This window comes from Haliotis rufescens, unplaced genomic scaffold (genome assembly GCF_023055435.1).
Source record: "Haliotis rufescens isolate VD_foot unplaced genomic scaffold, xgHalRufe1.0.p SCAF_32, whole genome shotgun sequence".
Lineage (NCBI taxonomy): Eukaryota > Metazoa > Mollusca > Gastropoda > Lepetellida > Haliotidae > Haliotis > Haliotis rufescens.
Genome location: NW_025964024.1, coordinates 5,320,993 through 5,346,499, shown reverse-complemented (window position 1 = coordinate 5,346,499; position 25,507 = coordinate 5,320,993). Strand labels below are relative to the sequence as shown.

The 25,507-nt window shown below is 41.6% G+C and overlaps 1 protein-coding gene across 1 annotated transcript; it reads right to left on the bottom strand.

Moving 5' to 3' along the window:
• Nucleotides 1-9,061: 9,061 nt before the first annotated feature.
• On the bottom strand, nucleotides 9,062-23,641 carry LOC124147684 (organic cation transporter protein-like). The gene is made up of 10 exons (XM_046518408.2): nucleotides 23,139-23,641; nucleotides 18,000-18,219; nucleotides 16,300-16,403; nucleotides 12,769-12,923; nucleotides 12,132-12,300; nucleotides 11,752-11,964; nucleotides 11,209-11,435; nucleotides 10,413-10,594; nucleotides 10,070-10,221; nucleotides 9,062-9,906 (listed from the first exon to the last, which is right to left on the bottom strand). The coding sequence occupies exons 1-10, from the start codon at nucleotides 23,279-23,281 to the stop codon at nucleotides 9,813-9,815; spliced, it is 1,659 nt and encodes a 552-aa protein (XP_046374364.1). The 5' UTR covers nucleotides 23,282-23,641; the 3' UTR covers nucleotides 9,062-9,812.
• Between the last annotated feature and the right edge of the window lie 1,866 nt (nucleotides 23,642-25,507).

Sequence of the window (25,507 nt, the reverse complement as noted above, 5' to 3'; positions counted from 1 at the left end):
GAGAGGACAAACACCCCAGTGTCACCCACAGGGGTGTCATTATTATCTTCTAAGGCAATAAAGACTCACACCCGTAGCCTGTGTTGGACCTTGTATTTGCCATCACAAACCCCGGTTACACTCATTGCATTGTGTTTGGACAGTGGTTAGTCGTCAGGAATGTTGTACTATTTACAGTAAGCAGTCGTCAGGAAGTTACCATATTTAGATGCTAGTGTGGTGTGTAAACTTCCAGTCCGATATACCGCGGACGGTGATAGTATTTTATAGAAAACATGTGGAATGTTACATGGCCGCTGGACTAGTGAGGGCACTGTGTAGAAATTTCAAGTAGCAAGGTAGGCTTTATATAAGGGGACAAGAGCGTGTTAACGCATCTCTCACATATCATCACATCAAGACCTTTTGTGTGTGGATCACTCATCTCCCCTGAATCCCTGCCTAGGCCCGTCTCGGAAGCTTGACCTCTGTCGCCACTGGGTCTTTGCTATCACCACTGTATTTTTGTATCTGATACTGCCACTGCCATCATATTATATACAGTCATTGAATATTGTACCACCACACTATCGTGTACTGCCATTGTAATTGCTGTGCAGTAATTTGTAGTGATTTGTAAGCCTGGTTAAGTTTTGTAATACATTTGTTGATACCACTTGTTGGTTGGTTGTTTCGCACTTAGTTCTTTTACGTACAGATAACTGGGTTAATATATTGTTTCAATTTGGAAATCGAAACGTAACATTTTTGTGCTCGTACGTTTCACCAAAGTGGTAAACGTTTGAGACCTGCATCACTTCGGGCTTTCCTCCCACATTAAGCTGACACACCGCGATATAACTGGAATACTGTTAAAAGCGGCGTTAAACCCAACTCACTCGAAACGAAACAACAGTCATTCCTTAAAGCCCCATCTGCGGTAGTAACTACCGCACTCTAGTGGGCGGAGCTTATACAAGTGATTTGACAGGTCAATATGACGTAATGATAACACATACATTTCATTGGTTAATGCGTAAACGGGTGACGTCATGTAAACACCCACCCACGTGGGTCGTTTGACAACAAGGACGTAAGTTTTAATGGTAATATAAATATCTACCAAACGATTCCAAGACTTTTCAACAAACGCGTACGTCTTTGGTTTCAAAACCTACCTGCCATGTCGTCTTCACATCTTCATAAAATGATACCGTGGAATGTCCACGATTTATCCAACACACAAATTATAGTTCTAGATCTTTGGACTAGAACGAAATACATTTGTCGTGATGCATATGAGCAGTGTAAATGAAGAAACATAATATGTGTTGGGGCACCAATCGCTAACCTGTGGTGTACGGTATATCTGCAGTTTATAAATAGCATTTCTCACAATATATACAGTAATCGGTGATTTCAACAATGTTTTTCTTCGTTGTGTTCGTCTTGCCTCATCTGGAATCTGGATGACAACGATCGTGTAAAAAACCCTGGTAATGGTCAAAAATATTTTCAAGAGATCAAAGTAGTTTCTTGTCGTTTTTTCATTGCCCAGTAGCAATTTAATGTATTTTGGCAAAATCTCACTTGTCCGATGAAGCTCCTCATGCCGAAGTAACTCGATCCGTGAAACTTGGCGGGTCCCAGTGACCCAGATCCCTGTTGATTGGCATGCCAAGTGTCATTTGCATAAGGCCATCCATATTTTTTGTATGTGTTTCTCCCCTCAAGCCTCAACTAATCAGAGACCGGGCGGACGAAATAAAATATATGACTTATCAAAAAATGTCTTTCAATAATTGTGTAAGTTATTTGATGACATTTTAAAAAAAGGTTCAACACTTGGTACTAGAATCTAGTCTATGAATTAATTTATGATGTAGATCGATTCGCTTTGCTTCGGAAACGAATTTTTAATAAACAACGGAACAAAGATAAAGTTGACCTGGTTCTTTTATGACGGTGCAATTGTAGATCTAGTAGTATTTCTTTTATTAGATCGGTGCGCAATTTTCCACAGCGGCAGCAAAATTGAGACACGAAGACATTATATTATTTCACGTCGGAATGGAGATAAAAATATTCAAATACGGAGAGCCTCACAGACTTCGAAACGATGTTCAGATAAATATTTGTTCACATTAATTCTGTCATGTGCGTGAAAATGGGTTTCAACATTACTTTCATCAAGCTTATTCAGGTCGCTGGCTACTTCGGCATTAACACATGTTTTGTCTCGAAGCTCAAAGCAACAATGTTTCTCTCAGATACATTTTTCTCTCCATCAATGACGAACATCTGTCATAATGTCAATGCCTCAACATTCCTGGGCAGCTGATTTCAACAATGTAATACACACGGCCTCATCGCAAAGATTCCTTCCAAATACCCACCACGTGATCAGGGTTACGACCTTGGGATAAATTAATAAATTATTTTGCATTTTTAGAAAAGATTTGTTTTCGTGAATAATTATTTTTTTTAAATATCCTGTACAGGGTTGCTTTTGGATTGCACTGGGCATTTCTTTTATTACTTTCTAAAACTTTTTATTTTCGCCTTTCCGACCACGCGATCTCCTAGCAACCACGCCCCATGAGCGCATCGAGTTGCTGCTTACAACTGTCAAGAACTTTGCAATTTCGCTTGTCTTCAATATGAGCAACAAAACATTTTCATGTGAAGCCTAATTTGACGAAGAATTGTTCGAGATAATCAGGGAGCCTTAGGTAATTTCGATTATGACATTGGTGACTTTATCGTGGAGAAAGTTCCAATTCAAGATGACATCATTCCGATTCACAACTCGAATCGACAAGATGGCGCCTCTCTTCCCGCCCTTGCAAGTGCAACAGAAACTTTGATAAATTCAGTGCCGATTCTTGGGATTAGTGAATCAGTGTCACAGCTAGATTTCATTGTGGAACCAGATGAAGCCGAATATGTCAACCATGCGTGACACGGCACAGGCAATCGCAGTTAGGGAATGGTGCGGCCACCATGTTGCAGAAATTCGTCGATTCGAACACATTGCTTCTGGACTGAGCTAAATAAACGAAATGTTTGGAGAGATCGTAGATACTTGGACTTGAAGAAACGGAAATAAACGTTGCAGCAGATGAAGGATCGGTGTGGACAAAACGGGAAAGGGATCCCAGATTATATTTTAAAACTTGTGCGCGAAGTGTATCCAAATACCCCGAACAAAAAATACATGGGACAAGTGTGGATCTAATGATCAAACTCAGTTTTGTGTGTGAAAATTGTGTGAAAGAAAAGGAAATTCATAATTAAAGTTGTCTTGGAATATGTGTATTGGAGTTTTCGTTTATCGTAAGTACAATATTATCTGGTTACGCCTTCAGTAGGTCAAAACATCAAGTATATTTCGTTACTTATTTACCAGTTGCTTATGTGCATTGTTAAGTTGATACACGTGACATATTCATCTATTGTAGTCAAGCTGAGAAATATTGGCGCAACTTCTGGTGCTTCAAATTAGGACCCTTCCTAAACACTAGTTGAAAAATCTGTGTAATAATTTAGGTTTTATAAATATAAACTGATTATTGTGTGGCACAAATCTAACTGTTGAATGCAAATGACAAACTAAACAAAGATCTGTAATTTTTGGATTGAACTCAAAGAATCGCGTCGTCAGTTTCGTATTTAAATATCGTTACTGTTACATTAACCGAAACTGATGTTCTGCTGCTGTTCTGCCGTAAAAATATGCAACACAATTCACTTTGACCACAAATGCATTGAATGTGTCACATGTACACATGACCATGTGCTTTGCTATTTATAGCGCAACCGTAAATAAGCTCCGCCCACTGTGATTGATGCAGACGCCAAACACGATCGATACGATTTTTTATGATAAAACTACAGAAAATCTATTGACTTATATCTTGATATGGAGCCATTTGTTGTATCCATGGTTTGTCATTCAAGTTGATACGAAGTTTTACGGTCAATGGTGATCTGGTTCCCTTATGGTTTTCAAAAAACGTCTCCCGACACTCGGTTGTGTTTACATTGTCAGTCATTGTTCGAAACTGAAACACCGCCACCTTGCGGGCTATTTATAGTCAGGGTGGGGCTTTAAGTAAAGACACCCCAAAGAACAATTGGCAAGCCTTGTAAGGATATTGGTTCTGCACCGCATATCACCATTATGACGCTGGTCTTAATGTAAGGTTATGGCAGCTCATGGCAAGCAGAAAGTCATCACTCTTGTTCTCTGTTCGTTTTTATTTCTACAAATCATAAAAAGAAACAGATGAAGAAAGATTAAATATATTTAAGGAAATAGAAACACCAACATTAAAAAATTCTATGAAGGAAAATTTAGAGAAAACAATTGAAATTGAAGAAATAGCCAGAGCCATAAGGTCAATGAAATATAATAGAAGTCCAGGGTAAGACGGATTTTCAATAAAATTCTTTAAATTCTTTTGCAAGGACTTAGGTAAATGGATTTTTAGATATGTTAAACAATCATTTGACCAACAATCAACTGACTTTGACTTTTAACAGTGGTAATATTATTTGTATATAACCGAACCGGAAAAGATAGAAAACTACTAAAACCCTGGCGCATCATGTTAGTTAAACAATATGTTTATATACTCTTCAAAAACGGAAACTTGACATAGATGTAAAACCACTTTTTGCCAAATATCTAAAATAATTACATTAAATGAGAACCAAATAAGTCAAACAGAAAGATGGTGTGTCTATAATTCGCGAAAACACATGCAAAGCACATAAACGTAGCGTTTGGGGATCAATTTACAGCTTCATCCAAACGCAACCGCCTGTAAAAAAAGTGCAGCACAGGATCCTGCATTTAGGCATGCAGGCCCCCTGCTGAATGGGTAAAAAAATCCACATCAACGGCTGTTCATACAGTCCTTATAACGGCAGTAGAGGCGGTGACAGAATGCCAAGACTGAATGCAGCTCAACGGAACAACGCCATTGGGAGCTGGAGCAACTCAGCAAGAAGTGTCCAGGCACTTTGGCGTATCCAGACAGACACTCTCCGCACTGTGGACCCGATACAACAACACCAACAGAGTTGACGACAGACCAAGGGTGACAACCCAAGCACAAGATTGATACATCCGGCTGCGACACCTCCGAGACCGCACTACCACAGCCACGTCTAGTACCACACAGATCCCTGGGGTACGCAGAATAACAGATCAAACGGTACGCAACAGACTGAGGGAGGCTGGACTTTTTGCACGAAGACCTGTTCGACGTCATGTGTTGACCCCACGTCATCTGGCGGACCGTCTGCTTTGGTGTCAACAGAGGGTTAGATGGACACGTGCAAGATGGAGAAATGTACTGTTTACTGACGAGTCCCGTTTCCTACTCACACGTGCTGATGGGCGCGCACGTGTCTACAGACGTCGGGGTGAACGTTACGTCCCCAACTGTGTGCATCAAGTTGTCCCATTCGGCGGCGGGAGTGTCATGGTATGGGCCGGAATTCATCACGGTGGTAGGACGCCTCTCCTGCATGTGGCAGGTGCATTGACGGGTGTGCGTTACAGAGACTTGATCCTACAGCCTTACGTTCTTCCTCACGTCAACGTTCATGGCGGACAGTTCCAGCAGGACACCGCTCGACCGCATATTGCACGTGTTTGTCAGGACTTCTTACAGCACAACAACATCCAGACATTACCTTGGCCAGCCCGGTCACCAGATTTGTCCCCGATTGAGCATCTGTGGGACGAGTTGGATCGACGCGTTCGCAGAAGGAATCCACCGCCCAAAACACTTCCGGCGCTTCTTGATGCACTTCAGCACGAATGGCAGCACATCCAACAGCGTGTTATTGACAACTTGATTGCATCTATAATGGGTCGTCGGTGTCAAGCGGTGATTGATGCACGTGGTGGGCACAACCGATACTGACATTTTCTGTACCCCTGTGACATTAACTGTATCGTGTACGTGTGTCTGTCTAGGTGACACGATTAATGTTTTGAACATTGTGTACATTGATCTTCAAACAGTGTTTCAATTATCGTTTATGTGTCCTATTTTGAAACAATCGTATTATATTACATTTTGAAAGTCAGTGTCAAGTTTCTTTTTTTGAAGAGTATATAATAACCAATTAGGTTAAAGAGTACTCAAGATACAATTATCCACGAGAATCTTCAGTGAAAACATCAGGCTCTTGTATGACATTATGTTCGAAAACAAGATACAAAATAAGAAAGGATTGTTTATATTGATTGACCTTGAGAAGGCTTTTGACACCGTATTTAAACAATTCAATGGATATCAATTTTTATTTCCTCATGTGTAATTCAAAATGGCCACCTTTCGGAGTTCCTTTTTAGTTCAAGGGGCTGCAGACAAAGGGATCCTGTTTCGCCGTATCTACTTTTGCCCGTAGCTGATAACTTGGGTGTAATCTTACTTTAATAGTTAAAACTGCAGTTATAAAAACATCGTCTCCGCACTCCATCCTCCTAAATCATTTATTAAAGAGATAATCTTCTTCCTTTTTTATTTGAAACGGTAAACATGATAAAACAAAGAGAGAACATCTACAAAAGTACTAACATGAAGGTGGAAATAGAATGATTGATGTTTAAACATGTATTGACTCGTTGAAGATTTCAACCACAAAAAGACATTTATGCAATCTAAATTTCGCAAACCCTAGTAAAGTCCAAATTGAGAATCTTGCAATGCTAGGGGCTAATATAGAAACATATGCTGCTATTAGTAACCCTGGAAAGATGCCTTTTTCATAAATGATCAAACTGACTTACTTTACTAAACATTTTACTTGAACCAATATGGTTTAATCATCATGTTCAATAACTCACATTTTTTTTGTTAATGACAGGTTCAAAAAGGGTGTATATACAATTTTAGTTCTCTGCAACTCTGCAATGTCTACAAAGACATTAAGTCTTTTGAAGAGTGTACGAAGAAATGTAATGTAACAGGTACTTAGACTTAAAAAGTTATTAGGATTATCCCCCAGAGTCTAGGGAGAGACTATTAATGATACTGTCCACGTAAGCCAGAACACCGGAACTTATAAGATGTTGCTGAATTTAATTACACCTTTACACCCTTACTTGACAACTGTATGAGGATCTATACCGAAACGTCGCCTTTACAGTATTAAAGAAGTTGTTATCCATAAATTGTGTCTACTTTGTCACCCTTAAAAGGAGGCAGACTTTTTACGATATTTTTGGTTGGTTGGTTGGTTTGTTGTTTAACGCCGCACTCAGCAATATTCCAGCTATATGACGGCGGTCTGTAAATAATCGAGTCTGGGCCAGACAATCCAGTGATTAATATCATGAGCATCGATCCACGCAATTGGGATCGATGACATGCATCAACCAAGTCAGCGAGCCTGACCACCCGATCCCGTTAGTCGCCTTTTACGACAAGCATGGTCGCTTTTTACGGCAAGTATGGGTTGCTGAAGACCTATTCTACACCGGAATCTTCACGGGTCCGATATTTTTACGAAAGCTTAAATTGTACTATCAGTACGTAAAAAATGGGAAAACATTACCGATATTTCACAACCATGGAAGGTTACATTCACTTATTATAGAAGATGTACAAAAGACACTAAGTTGCTCTATTTTCGATACAAGTTTATTCACTATATATTTTGCATTAAAATGAATTACAAAATATGGAAATAATTGATAAAAACATGTGTGCTTTCTGTGGGGGGTGAATCGAGGAATAGAAAACACCTCTATGTTTCCTGTGAGCATGTGAAGAAGTTCTTGAACGATCTGACAACTTGTTATCAATGTTATTTTCACTGACTGCAATACTACTGGTTGTAAACACCGGCAATAATCACTTGAATAATATTATCTCATCTGCAAAAAGTTATATGTACATCTCTCATATTAAAAGCAATAAACTTTACTTTTTCTTAAGCTCCGATTAGTATAATACCTTGTCCAAATGATACACATTAGTATATTTCAAAATACAGAAACTATAACAGACACAACCAAAGGTTAGATGTTGGATTTCAAGATGTTATTTGGATATGTCAAAGTATATCTATGGATGGATATGTATTGAAGCATGGAAAAATGAAATGATGAGTTTTGGGGTACATACTGCTATGGTCTTGACACCTAGTGTCCACGCTGATTTCAGTGACGCCGTAATATTTTTCATGTTTTACCTTTAACGCCCTATTGAATCTGTTTCGACACTGATTAGTATCTGTTTTGAACTTATTAATATGGGTTCTATCAATTTTCAGTTTGGACACTGTGGTAATTTTGTAATATGGACAAAATGTAGGAAAATGTGGTTGGCTTCCCTAGGAATGTGACTGGTGCTGCATTGCATGCTTTTTTAAGGATGGCGAAGAACACTGAAACGACAGATACAATGTTGTGATGGGAACAGTGTAAACGATTTTATTGTTCTAAAATCCAGTTTTCTAAAACTGACATGATAACATATTTGTATTACCTTCTTTCATTTCGTATGCTAATCTGTTCATAAAAGGAGATCATTTTCGTTCGTCATCAGAGTTATATGTATAATTTCGCAAAGACTGTTCATCGCCTTCTGTATGTTCAGCCTATGTTTCTTGTTCAACTTCTCTCAGTACACTCAGGCAGAAGAAACATTCTCGATAACCTTCTATAAACCAATACTCTTTTGTTCATATAACGCACGACCGCCTCCGTGGTCTAGTGGTAGAGCGTCCGCCCGGAGAGCGGAAGGTCCGGGGTTCGATCCCCGGCCGCGTCATACCAAAAGACGTTAAAAGATGGTACTTGTTGTTACCCTGTCTGGCGCTCGGCATTAAGGGGTTAAAGCAAGGACTGGTCGGCTCGGAGTCAGCATACTGTGTCTGAGTGGGCTAGCAGTATAAATCGGCATCAGTCCGGTCTAGTACAAGCAGACACACACACACACACACACACACACACACACACGTGCATGCACGTCGCTATATAAGTGCAATAATCTTTGACGCGACGTTAAACCCAATTTCACCTCACCTCACCTCATATAACGCACCTCCTTGCTTCTTGTCACAGGCATTGTTATATCAATAAATGTCGTTTATTGTTTACTCTAAACTAAAAATGATATATTTGTCTGCAAGGTTCGGTGGACCTATCACAGGTAGCTATGTGCAGTAAGTTCACAGGAATTCCACTGTAACTGAGGGTCCAAATGTAACCATGCCCTTCAAACGACGCAGACCTCCAGTTTATATCCTAGAAACGGTTCAGTGAGTGAGTGAGTGAGAATGGTATTACGCCGCTTTTAGCAATATTCCAGCAATATCACGGCGGGGGACACCAGAAATGGTGCTTCACACATTGTACCCATGTCGGGAATCGACAGTTCTGCCTAAAACCTTCTGAAATCAAAAGGTATACTATAAATATTAGGTTACAGTTAGTTTTCCTTACCCCTTTCAACGATTCGGTTTCATAATCTCTCCCAAAATAATTACATATTAGAATCTGTTTTCTTTATGAGCTCTATTTTCATCACTCATCACATATTTTCCTTTAAAGAATATAGTATGAAAATCCAGTATATTACACACATATACAGTTTATCCATTGCGACAGAGACCATATGGTCTCTGATTGCGATAAAATGCGATAAAACATTTGGTAAGTTCATGGTACAGAAATATGAAATTGTTAGATGTTAATGTTTGTACCGAAGAGAACATATAGGTTCTAAAAAATAAACCATTTCGGTAGTTATGTCCACAGAAATGTTATGCAATGGTATCCTACTTTTCAAATATATTGTCTCTCTTTAGTATTTATCGCTCTCTTTGCTCTTGAATGTTTCTTTGTAATTGTCGGCATCCTCCAATGTATCAAGATGGTATTCTGTCCGGCTGTTTGTTCTGCAGAAATATAATAATTCATGTATTAAGTTTACAGATGATGAAGGATAACACAATGTGGGATAACATAAACTGTCTTGCGAAATGATATTCAATGTGAAGATTTAATTTTCATTACGATAGCTATATCCACAAAATGAACAGTGTACTATATTAGTCATACTTTCCAAACGCCTTCGCGTCTTCGATGCTTTCCGGGAGTTTTCGGTTCAGGGTTTCCGGGAGGAGAAGTGAAATAAGACCTGCACCAACACTCACAGCTCCGAAAACAATCAGTGGAAGCGCCACCTTCAGATCACCACCTACGAATAGGCCCTGTATACCAATGGAAGTGTGTAGTGCATTGCGTCTAAGGTTTATGCCATTCCTGTCATGAATGAAACTAGTTATTGACGAGAAATGTTAGAATAAAAGGAAATCCCATTTACATGTCCAATAACCTTTATTTTGCACATTTAGAGAATGAAGTGAATAATTGAAAGTCCTACACTGCCGGCTGTACCTACCAGATCAGCTACGTAGGGGGAGATAATTCCCCCTACACGTGCAAATACGGAGCTAGCACCCATTCCAGAGTTTCTGACAACAGTTGGAAACAGTTCGGCAGAAAATACGTATATGATGGCAAAGGCTCCAGAAGCACCAAGTTTCCCAATCATTGACAGTGCAGTGGTAATCCAGGTGTGTGCTGAAGTATCAAGAAATAAAAGCATCAAAAACCTTTCAATAATACATAAGCAAGCTCTGCTAAAAGCACCGGTGGCACCCGTGGTAAAAACATGCAAGGGCAAGACAATTGTTCACCAAAAAAAGACGAGAGAATTTGTCTCAAGTCAAAATAGGGAATTGGAATTGGAATTGGTCAAAATTTGGAAACGTCCTCCTCGTGTCTAGCATAAAACCCTCTGAACGCTTTACTTAGGCTGTGAATGCTGTAACCCTGACCAAACAACTTTGATCTAGATCGTATGATGCGCTCTGAAATCTTCATAGGAAGACATTTGTACCCATTTTAGGAAATATTAAGCATTCGTTCACCAATCGTATAGGGGGAAATGTTTTATTTTTTGCATCTTCTCGGAAAACACAGGTGTTTTATTGTATTGGCATTGATAAATTAAACCTGACGGTTTCTGTCTCCCTGGTTTTAAGTTGCCCATGATAGCAGTTCTGGTATGTTCCTTGTCTTTCTTGCTTGCAATCCTACTACCGTCACAAAATAATCAACTAGAAAAATGGTGTTTATTATTGCCCAAAAGAATACACATCTCTGTTGTACATGCAAAAAGAATAATATCTCACATTTGTTGCCATACATCACTGGAAACATGGTGAGCAGACACGCGATGCCACCCAGCAGCATACTCCCACAATGCAGATTCTTCCTTCCGGTACGGTCGAGGAGTAAGATGCAGAGGACGTAGGCAACAGTCTCCATGATGTTGGCGATTGTGAAGTTGAGGTAGATGTCTCCGCTGAGGTTTTGGACGTTCAGTCCAAGGCCGTAGTACACCATGCTGACCACAAACCTACAACACACCGTGGATGTTAAACATGAATGAGAGCAATCATTCTTGAAAGATGAAATATGGCTATAACCAGAAATATGTTTTTATTGCATTCATTAAATGTTACATAAGGAGTAATTAGAGTTCAATGTTTACCAAACATTGACTTCAACTTTCACCAATCACCTTTTCAAATATCGTCATGGGTGGACATAAAGAAATAAGGCAACCTCGTTCGGGGACATAATAATAAAAGCGACAAAACAGTTTGTTGGAATTCAAATATGAAATGTATGAACACATGGAATATGTATCTTTAATAATAGATCCTACCCACCAATTGAAAAAAATGACGAGTGTTCTGATAAGGAGAACTGGCGTTGTGAACATTTCCCACACCCTTGCACTAGGCTGCTTTTGCACAGTTGAATTGTCAAATAGTTTGGGAGGAAGGTCCACGCCATTCACTTCTGCCGCCTTCCGGATAATCTGTTCAGCTTCAGCGTCCCTCCCGCGTGACAGCAGCCATCTTGGAGATTCGGGAATAAACCTGTGAGAAAAAGGATGACTGAGATTTGACGCCCAACCAGAAACGTTCCAACACATTTTCGTGTAAAGGCGACGTTATATTACTTTGTGAAAAACGAATCGCGTGGTTAGCAGAATCCACAGAAAAATAAACTTAAGTAAGATGTCTTCTGAAAACATAACACATACCACCACATGAAGAGCATGAGCACAGGCGGCACGGAGAGAATCAGCTGCAGATGTTGCCAGTTCCGAATACCATAAGCCACAGCTCCCAGAATGAACAGACCGAGGCACCAGAACAGTTCGATGACAATTCCAGCAATTACTCTTTTCGAGGGCCCGACAAGCTCCATCCCTACAATTGTGATTTCCACAAGTTTTATAGAAGTCTCTTTAGACAATTCTTTATTAACCTCAGTGCGATATACAACTTCTGTCGTGGTATCCTTGAAACGTATATAGGACATGAGTGACTATCTACTATCATTGTTTGTCATGAAAAAAGAGTCAGTGAGTGAGTTGGGTTAAACACCATGTCTTATCAGGTCGTGTCAGTTTAATGTGGGAGGAACGACCGAGCGCACCACTTTGGTGAAACCCATGAGCACGGGTATGGCGCGGACAAACCTAGAAACATTATCTGAGAGAACCGGGATTCAAACCTATGATCATATGTTTCTGACGTGCCCAAGGGATGCAACTCGCCTGAGACGTCTTGGCCACCCGTGCCCCCTCATGACTAAGGTGAGGGGAAATTAGGTTTAACGCCGCGTCCAAGATTATTGCACTTATATAGCGACCCTCATGACGAAAGAGTACTTACCAATAACAAAGGCTGACATGAAAAGACCTGCGTTCGCGACTCCGTTGATGAACCTCAGGGCAATAAAGCCAACCATGTTAGGGGCGAAAGCTATGCTGATGCTACTTGCGCAGTGGAAAAATATACTCAGAAAGAACGTCTTCTTTCTCCCAATCCTGAAAGAAAAGATATTCAATCAGCTGGATGCGCCCAAGTCTAAACGTATGCTGTAAGCGACCCTTTGGTGCACGAGTATAAATGTAGCAGGGCGTTTTCCTACAGATAGCATACTCTTTGCTCATGTGGACAAGGCGTCCGACCTCGGATCAGGTTCGTGGTTCGAATTTTATGGCCGCTACATATACTTAAGGAAAAAAGTAACTGTGCTTCGTATAAAGCAGTGTAAACGTTATATTATTAAAAACAACAACTTAATATGTGATCATTCTTCTTATGTTTTATCATGACAAATTCATTGACAAAACCCATACCTGTTAACAGGAGACAGAGAGACACGCCCTTAAAGAGGCGATGTAACAACTCAATTAAAATGTCAGTATCGGGTGTAACCACAGGTGAGGCAGTGGCGGCGCATCGAAGACACCAGGTGATAAAAAACGACCTGGGGCGTTGTTCCATCTCATCCTTCACATGTTCTAACGGGGAGAGGGCTGGAGAAACTGCCGTCCATGGCAGAACAGCAATATTATGCTGCGTCAGTAGGTCGGTTACAACACGTGTGGGCAGGCATTATCCTACAACGTAACGTACAAAGGGAAGAACGGCATCACGAACGATGTCTTCCCGGTAGCGCACGGCATTATTAACAATGATGAGATGTGTTCTCCATTGAGTTGTGACTCCACTCCACTCCACTCCACTCCACTCCACTCCACTCCACTCCACTCCACCATAACACGTCCAGGATGTTGTGCTCCTACAACCGGTTGCATACGGTTCTGCCACTAAATGGTCTCAACCCAAAAATTGTCGGAACTGTTAATGGGGCAGTAGGGTATCGATTCCGTAGATGCACCAACCGAATATGGTTGTCTTGTGGATGTGACGCCACACGTAGACGACCGGCCCGTGGCAGGTTATGGGTGTTGCCCTACTGCAGATAACGTTTCTTAATACCCCCATTACACCTTTCTGCGACCGTTCTGCGTTCTTAAGTTTTGCCATGTCGGCGTTGAAGGCAGAGGGGACGCAGAACGGTCGCGTTGAGCGCACAAGGGAGGCAGAGGGAACGCTCAGCCATCGCCAAGAGCGCCACTGTCGCTGAAAAGTTTTGAACCTGCTTAAAACAGTCGCAGTGAGATCGCCGTCGATGTAAGTCGCTCAAGGGAGGCAGAACGGAGGCAGAGGGAACGCAGAGGAGACGCAGAGGGAGCGCAGAGATATCGCACAGTGAACGCCTAGGGAACGCAGTGACATTGACAAAAGTAACATATTTAGTCGCAGAAGGAAGGCAGAACGGTCGTAGGAGCGATTACACCAAAAGAGAGTTTTCTTGAGTATGGCGACCCCACTGCGCTCTAGTCAAATTTTAGGACGCAGAAGGAGCGCAGAGCGGCGTTTGGTGTAATGGTCCCTTAAGAGATGATATTGTGTTTTGATGAACGTTAAAATGTCTGACACCCTCGTTTGACGCAATTCCTGTTAAGCAGCATACCCACGGAAAGTAGACGCTGATTTTCAGCAAGCCGGGGCATTGCGTAAGCGTTATTTACGATAAAACAAAAGTGTTTCTTATGAGTAGGGATAGCTAAATGGTCATTGTAGGCTGATCCGTGAAGATCCGGGGCAGAATAATTCTTAAGCAACCCATGCTTGCCGTAAGAGGCGACTTTGCTTGCCGTAAGAGGCTACTAACGGGATCGGGTGGTCAGGCTCGCGCAGATCGATGCTCATGATATCCGATAACTGGATTGTCTGGTCCAGACTCGATTATTTACAGACCGCCGTCATATAGCTGGAGTGCGTCGTTAAAACAGAAACAAACAAATCACTGCAGGCTGTTCACATTTAAAAAACACGTGTGTGAGTATCATGCTCCCAACAAACACGCACGTGCAGTCTGTGAGTCACGACCTTTAAGTCGAGGAGATGTCGTCATGAATACGCATTATATGCATTATTTAATTTCGGAATAAATGTATTGAGCTTTACATGAAGCACAGCATTTTTCTGCTAGTATACAAAGCAACATATATGTTTGATATATTCCGTTCTGCTTCTGGTGTTAGAATAGGGAAACATAACTTAAGTGAGTGAGTGAGTTGGGTTTAACGCCGCTTTAACAGTAATCCAGTTATATCGAGGCGTGTCAGCTTAATGTGGGAGGAAAGCACGAAGTGATGCAGGTATCAGACGTTTACCACTTCGGTGAAACCCACGAGCACGGGTATGGTGCTGACAAACCTAGAAACATAATCGGGGCAAACCGGGATTCGAACCAACAATCATAGGTTTCTGGCGTGCCCAAGGGAACATAACTTAAGTGGAATCATAATCGCATTCTTAATTCGAAAGAAAACAATGATGAGTAATCTAGAAAAAATAATGTCATGATTACAAATACAGTCAGACATAAAAGTGGCAAAAAACAATTTGAATTTGACTTTTGTTGTTGGAAAACACACCTAGTAATCTGTGAAATATGATAAACCTGGATGAGGCTGTTTTGCTCTTAAAGTCGATTCATACATAAAAAACGGCGTGTAACACTATGCAGTCGCATTAAAATTAATGTAGTTTGAGTTCACAAGGAGAAAATATATGTATCAATGCACCCCGCTAAACATGCATTAAATCGGGATGCGGTTTAAATTCAAGGTGATGCGTCATTTGTCATTTCAAAACATCTCGTCCTCAACCACTCCTCCCTATTAACCCTGTTTGTTAACAGACAACGACAGAGTTGTACGTAGTATCTTGATGTTGTACGTTCATCATGGTTGTTAGGTCAATGGGACCTAGCGGACGTACAAGTGCTCACTCTCTCATTACATTATATATAATGATATGGTTGGTTTGTTTGTTTGTGTGTCTGTGTTGATTAAAGCTACACTCAGCAATATTCCAGCTATATGACGACAGTCTGTAAATAATCGAGTATGGACCAGACAATCCAGTGATTGATATCATGAACATCGATCCACGCAATTGGGATCGATGACATGTTTCAACCAAGTCAGCAAGTCTGACCAACCGATCCCGTTAGTCGCCTCCTACGACAAGCATAGTCGCCTTTTACGGCAAGCATGGGTTGGTGGAGACCTATTCTACCCCGGATCTCCACGGGTCTATAATAATATGGCTTGCTTAAATCAGATTTTGATGTTATACATGATATGACTTGCTTAAATCACATCTTGATATTATATAAAGTTAATCCTGTATTGTCCTCTTAGATATGTATCTCTCAAGCAGTAACGTTCATATGAACATACATGATACATACTTGATGTGGATATGTTGTCCTGGATACCATGTGAACATGACCGTGCATGTGTACACAATGTAGCGTCTAAGTGAGGAGGTACTTACACGTCAGACAATAGCCCGAGGAAGAGTGCACCAACCAGACTACCCGCAAAAGTGATGGAGTTGGACGTGGCTCGCCATCCCTTGTTCGCACACACGATGTTGTACTATATAATGAGAAATATATACATTCGTGGTCGTATGTATTGTTAGTATCAATTTCTTGAAACAGCGAGGGTTTAGTTTCTTTTGGTAGTTGTACATTGTAGTCATTACCTCAGAGTTACAACGAGTAACAACTTCCAGTGTAATATTCATGTACAACACCAGAGAATGCCCCGTCCATTTAGGCGTAAAAGACAAACCAGCGGTGAACAGTATATGAATGGATCACTGTAAATTAGAGGTGAGGTGAAATGGGGTTTAACGTCGCGTCCAAGATTATTGCACTTATATAGCGACGTGCATGCACGTGTATGTGTGTGTGTAAGGCGCTTGTACTAGTCCGGACTGATGCCGATTTATAGTGCTTGCACACTGAGATACCATGCCGCAGTTTAACATGAATACCCCACTCAGACACAGTATACTGACTCCGAGCCGACCAGTCCTTGTTTTAGTCCCTTAATGCCGAGCGCTAGACAGGGTAACAACAAGTACCATCTTTTAACGTCTTTTGGTATGAACCCCGGACCTTCCGCTCTCCGGGCGGACGCTCTACCATTAGACCACGGAGGCGGTCCTGTAAATCAGAGATGACACAAGGTGTCCGCGAATGGCAATCATGTCCTGCCCTCACGGTAGAACCCGCCCCTCACACAAGTTTTCGCTTGTTGCCTGACGCCGCACAGTACTCCTGCAATGCGACAGCGGCATGGAAACATGGACAGTCAAGTAATGGACCAAGATATTTTGGGGAGGAGTGTTGTTCGGCGTCACGCTACAAACAGACACTTACATTTTTATGCGAAATGTGTCAGTGGCGAGTGCTACTAGGCGGGTGGGACATGCTTATACTCCTCGTGAACACCTGGTGTCATCACTGATTTTCAGGGATCCATTCCTATAATATTCACCGCTGATTTTCCTTTTACAAGTGGAATTTGTTTCGACTTATAATCGAGACTGATTATTCTCTGGCGTTGACTCTGTATAGTATACCCACAATGGACAATTATTCGATCAATATTCTCTGTTGTCTTATATTCAGTGACGTGCTGTTCAGATTTATTCAGTACTTAAAAGGCCACAGGCCTATAGTAAAATGCGTATTTACATGTAGGTGGCGTGGTGCTATAGGCCTGTCGCCTTTGAAGTACTGAATAAAACTGACTAGACTAACATTTAGTCTCTGAAATCTTATATTACACAATATCCTTCTTGACTCTAAAAATAAAAACAATTCTCTATGCTGATTTCAGAATAGAGCTAGCTTGAGATGGCTAGACTTGCTTTTGTATGCATTTCTAGATTATTATTTTTTCATAAAATAAATATATTCCACGGTCATGGTGCAGGACTAAAAACTGACGTGCTGTTAGCGTTCTTGAAAACATAAATTTATCGAGTTTCCATAGTTCGAAACAAGCGAGGCATCGATATGATATTTGTGAGAAAATGAACATTAATTATTTGATTTGCTATAAATATTCTGTTTATGAACAGCGCAATACAAATCATGACCATACCAAGTAACGAATAGATGGGTTATTAACTGATAAACTAAAGTTATAAATTAATCATAAGTTGACATGTACACTTACTTGCGCCAGAGCTGTGGAGGTGAAGGTGGTTTTGTCGTACACCCAGGATGTACACTCCCGTGTATTGTTGCCCGCTGTCAAGTTAGAGTACACGTTGCAAGCTGATAAGATCGATGCCCCATCGTCATCACGTTCCCAGGGAATGGTTCTGTTGACGATGACATCGTGACTTCTTCCCTGACTGTTGTAGGTATCATTGGCTAAGCCTGGGACCGCACACCTTCAAATACCAGTCATTTTGTTACTTACTATTATGTACCTCTTTAAAATGTTCTGATTTCACACACTACGTCCACAAGACAATATTCATAATTACTCACAACATTATCAAAAGAAGCCTTATACTATAATATCTTGCCAAGAAGTAGTGTGCCTAGAACAACATATTTAGCTCAAAGCTGTGTTTGTCAGAACTTGCAGGAAATGCAAACGGTGCTTTTCAGAATGACAAAAGAAGTCGCCCTTTCATCATAGGTATGTCTAATGCTAAGTATTAACTGACAGCCGTCCGACCAGAAGGGTTATATGTGAAGGCTGACGAGTGATGACGCTTGTGTAAACATTAACCGACTCTATACGTTAATCGTCAAAAAGGCTTCATGTACAACTAAATTTGAAGTTAGTTTCTTCTACGGTACCACTCACCTTTCGGGTGACAACGAAACACAACTGAAGCTCACAACCTTACGTCCTTCAAAATACGTACTAGTTCATAGTACTTGACTCGTTATTGTATACGAGGAGCGATATGTCACTTTAACCATATGAATGAGTTTTGTTGCACAGTTACTGAAGGCGGATTGCAAAAACGCTCAAATTGTGTTCATTTCACACGTAAAACATGTAGTCTACGACATCCTGGTTACTTACATAAGCCAATAAACGTTACAACCAGAAAGCTCATTGATCGGGTAGAAAGAAGGGAAATGCCTCCAAAAGAAAATGAAACATTGCGCGCAATAGGCATGATTGAAGCTGGCCAATCACAGAATGCACTAGCCAGGCCTGGTAAATCTAAAAGTGTGATATCCCGACTGGGTGACATATCAGCAAGCGGATAGAGTTAAGATTAGAGTGGGGAGGGGATGGCCTAGAAAGACAACTCCCAGGATCGACATGTACGAACCATAGCGTTGAGGAACACATTTACTCCTGCACTACAGGAATCTGACTTGTGACGTAAACGATACTAAACAGGTTGAAAACTTTGGGTCTGAAATGAAGACGTCCTTCCAGAGGAATGCGTTTGACCGTGGCATATAGGCACCCCCTATAACATAGGTCACAACAGATATTAAAGATATACCATGTTTTCCGATGAATCAGTGTGGTGTTTGCACTTTACAGATAGTAGACAACGTGTTTAGAGACGGCGCAGGGAGGGGTATCATCCGGCAGCAGCCCAAGAGGACGACAGGTACGGTGGTTACAGCATCAGTGTCTGGCCCGGCATCACATACGGCAACAGGACGGATCCTATGATCGTGCAAGGGAATATGATTGGTCAACGTTATGCGGACCACATTGTACGCCCCGTGGTCATCCCGCGTGCCTAGTGCGAAGGTCCTCACAGAGCTGATGTCGCAGTCGACTGTCTGAAAGGTGTTACAACGTTGCCCTGGACAACCACTTCTCCAGACATGTCACCTAGTGAACACCTTTTGGATGTTCTGAGGCGAAGGGTTCGCAACAGACCTCAGCGTTGCCAGAATTTGCAACAGCTTGTGTAGGCCTTACAAGAAGAATGGCGAAGGATGCCACGGGAGACAATTGGCGTTTGATTTCCAGTATGCCCAGAAGATGCCGTGCTTGCATCGATGCTCACGGGGCATGGATTAAATTCCACATTATCATTTCTTTACACGTCATTTCTGAATAAATTTTGGAGTTCCCTTAAATATTCCTACATTGTTTACCTCCATAGACTAGGTCAGGACCACGACATTCAAAGTAACGATTTCAATGGGTTTTACGGTGGGTTTCTGAACACCTGGTACCATCACTTTTGCACAGTGATTCATAGAAACATGCTTATAGTAAAGTCGGAATCGTACAATAACTCTGCTTTAAGCAGAGGTTATTTATGATGATGGAAAGGGCTGTATTGCTTAGGAGATAAACATACTGTGTTTTCAATGTAGAGCAAGGTAGATTTAACCCCGCTAAATTGAATTTGGAACCGAACGGGCAGCGTGAGGTTTCATTGTTAAATTTAGCGCGGTTAAAATGTATTAAAATGTGCATAGTAGGACATATGCAGACTATAAGATTCTTCTTCAATTTTTATAGCAAGGCTGATGTGCATAGAATAGTCATCGCATGCTCACGCGCAGAATATATGCAGGGAATCTGTCTAGAGCTTCGGACTGCCATCGCTCAAATAGCATGAATGTGACATACCCGTTTCATCACGCAGTTAGCATACATCGGCTCCAAGGGCACAGTGACATTTATTTTCAGAACTTTTCTTTACAATGTCAGTAAATGACTTAATGTGCATGGACTGAATATTATTATACAGCTGCAGACAAGCCGGGGACAAAGGACAAACTAAGCTGAAAGTATGTTTTCAATACATTTGTGTTCGCTCAGTTGGTTCCGGCAACGCAGCAGGTTCATCATTCATGTGTCGGTGTATTCAAACATCTCAGAAAGTCGATTTTTAGGTTGTATAACGTGCACAGATATAAACCTAGATACAGTGTGCCTCTGCGATACATTGTCGTTTTATGTTGACAACAGTAACTAATCCCTCTCATGGATCGAATACAGTGTGAGCAACGCTATCAGCAACGATTGTTCGTTCCCCGGCCGCGTCATACCAAGAGACGTTAAAAGATGGTACTTGTTGTTACCCTGTCTGGCGCTCGACATTAAGGGGCTAAAGCAATACCGGTCGGCTCGGAGTCAGTATACTGTGTCTGATTGGAGTGTTCATGTTACACTGCGGCATGGTATCTCAGTGAGCTACCACTATAAATCGGCATCAGTCCAGACTAGCACAAGCACACACACACACACATGCAGGCACACACGCACGCACGCAAGCACACACACACAAACACGCATGCACGCACGCACGCACGCACACAAACACACACACACACACACACGTGTATGCACATCGCTATATCAGTGCAATACTCTTGGACGCGACGTTAACCCAATTTCACATCACCACACCTATTCTTGCTAACGTCTCATTTCAGTCATACTATATACTCTCGTCAATGTATTTCTATAGGTCTCATGTGTATCTTAAAACGTATTTGTACAAATGTATTTCTGTAGGTCTCATTTATATCATAAAACGTATTTGTACAAATGTATTTCTATAGGTCTCATGTGTATCTTAAAACGTATTTGTACAAATGTATTTCTGTAGGTCTCGTTTATATCATAAAACGGTAGCATTCAAGGTTACCGAGTCTATCTGCAATTCAAATGTGGCATTCCGGGCCGACACCGCTAACGACGACGGTGAAAAACCAACGAAATGCATTCCGACCGTCTACCCTGGGCACCTAGGGGTGACTAAGTCCTCCAGAACTACCAACACACGTGACTGGTACGCCCAGGACCTACGGAAATGTAAACCTTGAAAGTTACAGTTTCTTTATTTACTTCTCGGCCGGATAATAATGAAATCCTGTTTCAAAAGCATTACATTGATCTACGCCTTTCCCAGTTGTCCCGTGGATGGATCTCTTGTTGAATGATGTGGTTTTACTTACGAACTAGCTAGCAGTTGCATGTTCGGAGTAAAGTGTTTTGCTACCACCAATCTTTCAGCTAACATGTCTCAAACAGTCCTGTCAAAAGGAAAGAAACACTAAGAATGAATATGTCGTGTCACTCTTATCTTGCACGCATACAGTGCGTGAATATAATATATAGTTATCACGTGACATATTTTAATCTCCCACCTGTGCCTAGGTGAAGGTCTTGTAAAGTTAAGTCTGAACTTATATCTAAGTTAACATTCTCAGCTTTAAAATAGGGTAGCTGTTTCTAAGTATAAATGTCTGTTTCACATCTTTCGAATTTTATAAGTATTTCTGTTTGATGCAAGGTGTATAAATCACACTTACGAAACTGCTTCGGTGGATCGAGCGTATGCGGTGGTTTGATCCCCGGGGCGTCATACCAAAATACGTCACCCTGCCCAGCGCGCGCATTAAGGGGCTAAAACAAGGACTGGTCGTCTCAGAGTCAGTATACTGTGTCTGAGTGGGGTATTCATGTTAAACTGAGGCATGGTATCCTAATAGCACACACACACACACACACACACACACACACACACACACACACACACACACACACACACACACACACACACACACACACACACACACGCGCGCGCGCGCGCGCGCGCACGCGCACGCGCACGCACACACAAACAAACAAACACATACACGCGCACAAACACGCACACGCACACGCACACGCACACACACACACAAACACACACACAAACACACACAGGTAAGACAATAATCTATAATAAACCCCATATCACCTTACCTCAATCATGAAATACGGTATGATACAAACATACTATTAAATCACACGGAAGAAACAAGAAACGCTTGTGACATGCAAAATAAGTATTTTAGGGCATAAAATGTTAGCATACTTTTGTGTCTATGACAAATATCCTTTTCCCATGTTGATCTGTATGTGAGGTCAATGTGACTCCATATTTCTGCGTGAAGTTATTCATGGATTGTGAAGTACATGTCATACAAGATAATCGAAATGACATGCCATACACGCGGGACTGCAGCGTGTATTGCCCAGTTCAGGCGCTAAACTTTCTAACATGAAGGGTAAAATCATTCTGTTCTACCATCCTCGTAGATAACCACTGACCATGGAAAGCGTAAGTCTATTATTGTAGTGTAGGGACAGATACTCCATATTACCATAACCTGTCACTAGCTGATATGTTTGTCTCAACGAGAGTAACATACATGTATACATTACGTAATTACAACCTATCGCACAAAGAGCGCAGTAGATTAAAAAAAAATTCGTTACTTTTCGTCACCAGTCAAATTATTTCAAACAAGACAGGTCTCTCGTGTGGCACTGAACCCATACATAAGTAAGCAAGGAAACGTATTTTGTACTTACCTGTTGTCGGGAATAGCCAGGTAAAACACAGGTAGGAGGGTCTGGAACGCTACAGATATTGCCGGGATGCATGTCAACACATATATTCGTTTCTGGTACGCTCCGAACTCACCAAGGTGATATAAAATGTCATCAAACTTCATAGTTTTCCGTTTTAGCTATTTCACTTGATGGAGCAGTGAGCTAGGCTGACGGAGGAGACCCTAGATATGTCAACAAAGAGCTGTGGGGTATGAGGTAAGCTCAAGAGGGGCGTCTCAAGCGGCGACGCAAAGGAAGACCGAACACTTTACTGCGCTATGCGATTTCAAGTCTTGTGAACCACAAGAACAAGGGCCCAATCTTATCTGTCCGAGTGAGGGAGCAGAGATTCATCCAGGTCCCGTCTGATGCAAGACTTTGTATTTCCGAAACGTGGTCAGTTATCTACAGGAATTACATATTGAAAACTTTCCACTCTTCACATGGACACGCTCTGAAGCCTAAAGTACAGGCCGATGTTTTCATTTGGAAAATGATCATGCAATTTGTACCATATATGCCCATATAAAATAGCAACATGTCATAAAATCGTATCCTGTGTTTATTTTCTGCCGAAAAACATTTGTTTTGTTTACATAGTTACTTACTCATAATAAAATACAGATATCGAAATCGATTATGTCGTGATATACTTTGTAACTATTCCATGACAGTTGTTATTTGACTATTTTTTAATAATCCGTCTCTGTGTTCACATGTCCCAGTCCTTGCGATCACCTGGAGAAACATCCAGTGGTCTTGTATCATCCCTTCACCAGGTACATGAATCGGGGGACAAAATAAGGTCAATGTCAGTTTTGTTGCTTTTATTTATGGCAGTACCCTTGAAATGACTCTATCTGATGTTCAAATGTGCGAGTTATAATTTCTATGACCAGTTAGTCACACAGAAAATTATTGACATGGAAACAGTTCATAAACTTTGTCAGATTGATTATAAAAATAGAGTACAGTAAAGTACGGTTATAACGAACTCAAAGGGACTACTAATTTTTGTTCGTTATAACCGTAGTTCGTTATAAGCATATATACAGCATAACTACAGCAAATAGTCGGGACCTAAAAAGTAGGTTCGTTATATCCGTCAGTTCGTAATAAGCGTGTTCGTTATAACCGTAGTTTACTGTAATTCCATTTTCTTGGGATGTTATGTTTTCATTATGCGAAAGCTCTTACACCTTGTTCGCCATAGCTGTACTAGGCGGGGTATGCGAGTAACTGTTTGGGGAGCCTCACTGTTGCAGGTTACCCGATGAGAGCAGTGAGGCGTGACTAGATTGACACTGCTCTCCACCACCACAAACAGCCCCACTGACCTGACCCTCACCTGCATGTTCATGGTACAGCTACAAGGTGAGGTGAGGTGAAATTGGGTTTAACTTCGCGTCCAAGATTATTGCACTTATATAGCGACGTGCATGTACGTGTGTGGGTTTGTGTGGCTGCTTGTTCTAGTCCGGACTGATGCCGATTTATAGTGCTAGCTCACTGAGATACCATGCCGTAGTTTAACATGAATATCCCACTCAGACACAGTATACCGACTCCGAGCCGACCAGTCCTTGTTTTAGCCCCTTAATGCCGAGCGCCAGACAGGGTAACAACAAGTACCATCTTTTAACGTCTTTTGGTATGACGCGTTCGGGGATCGAAAAGACCTTCCCCTTCCGGGCGGACGCTCTACCACTAGACCACGGAGGCGGTCTAGCTACAAGGTAGTGCCCATACACTATCGTGTCACTTGGTCTCTGGGCCCATCACTTTATTCCCGGGTTTGTTGAAGGGCCGCTGTCGCATGGCAGGAGTACTGCTGTGTGCGCGGGGTCAGGCAACAAACAAGCGCTTACTGTTTTATGCTAATGGTGTGAGTGGCGGTGGTTATAATAGGTAGGTCTGGACATGCTTACCATTTTCGCGCACAATTCGCTATTCAATGATGCAATCATATAATTCAACAAATTGTTTCAAAACGTATCTAAAGAGCGAAAGCAGAGCGATCTGCAGTTCATGGGTTCGAATCCCAGTTTTGAGCCAAGTATGATACTTGTGTATCAGCATCCTGCCTGTGATCATGGGTTTCACCCTGTGTATCAGCACCCTGCCTGTACTCATGGGTTTCACTTGGTATATCAGTACCCTATCTGTGATCATGGGTTTCACCTTGTGTATCAGTACCCTCCTCTAATCATGGGTTTCACCCAGTGTATCAGCACCCTGTCTGTACTCATGGGTTTCACCCTGTGTATCAGCAACCTGCCTGTACTCATGAGTTTCACCCTGTGTATCAGTACCCTGTCTGTGATCATGGGTTTCGCTTAGCGTATCAG

Coding starts and splice junctions, on each gene's coding strand:
- LOC124147684 (XM_046518408.2), bottom strand. CDS start 23,281: ATGAAGTTTGATGACATTTTATATCACCTTGGTGAGTTCGGAGCGTAC. Junction 16,404..17,999: donor CCTCCACAGCTCTGGCGCAA/GTAAGTGTACAT, acceptor CTCATTATATAG/TACAACATCGTGTGTGCGAA. Junction 9,907..10,069: donor GACGCGAAGGCGTTTGGAAA/GTATGACTAATA, acceptor ATATTTCTGCAG/AACAAACAGCCGGACAGAAT.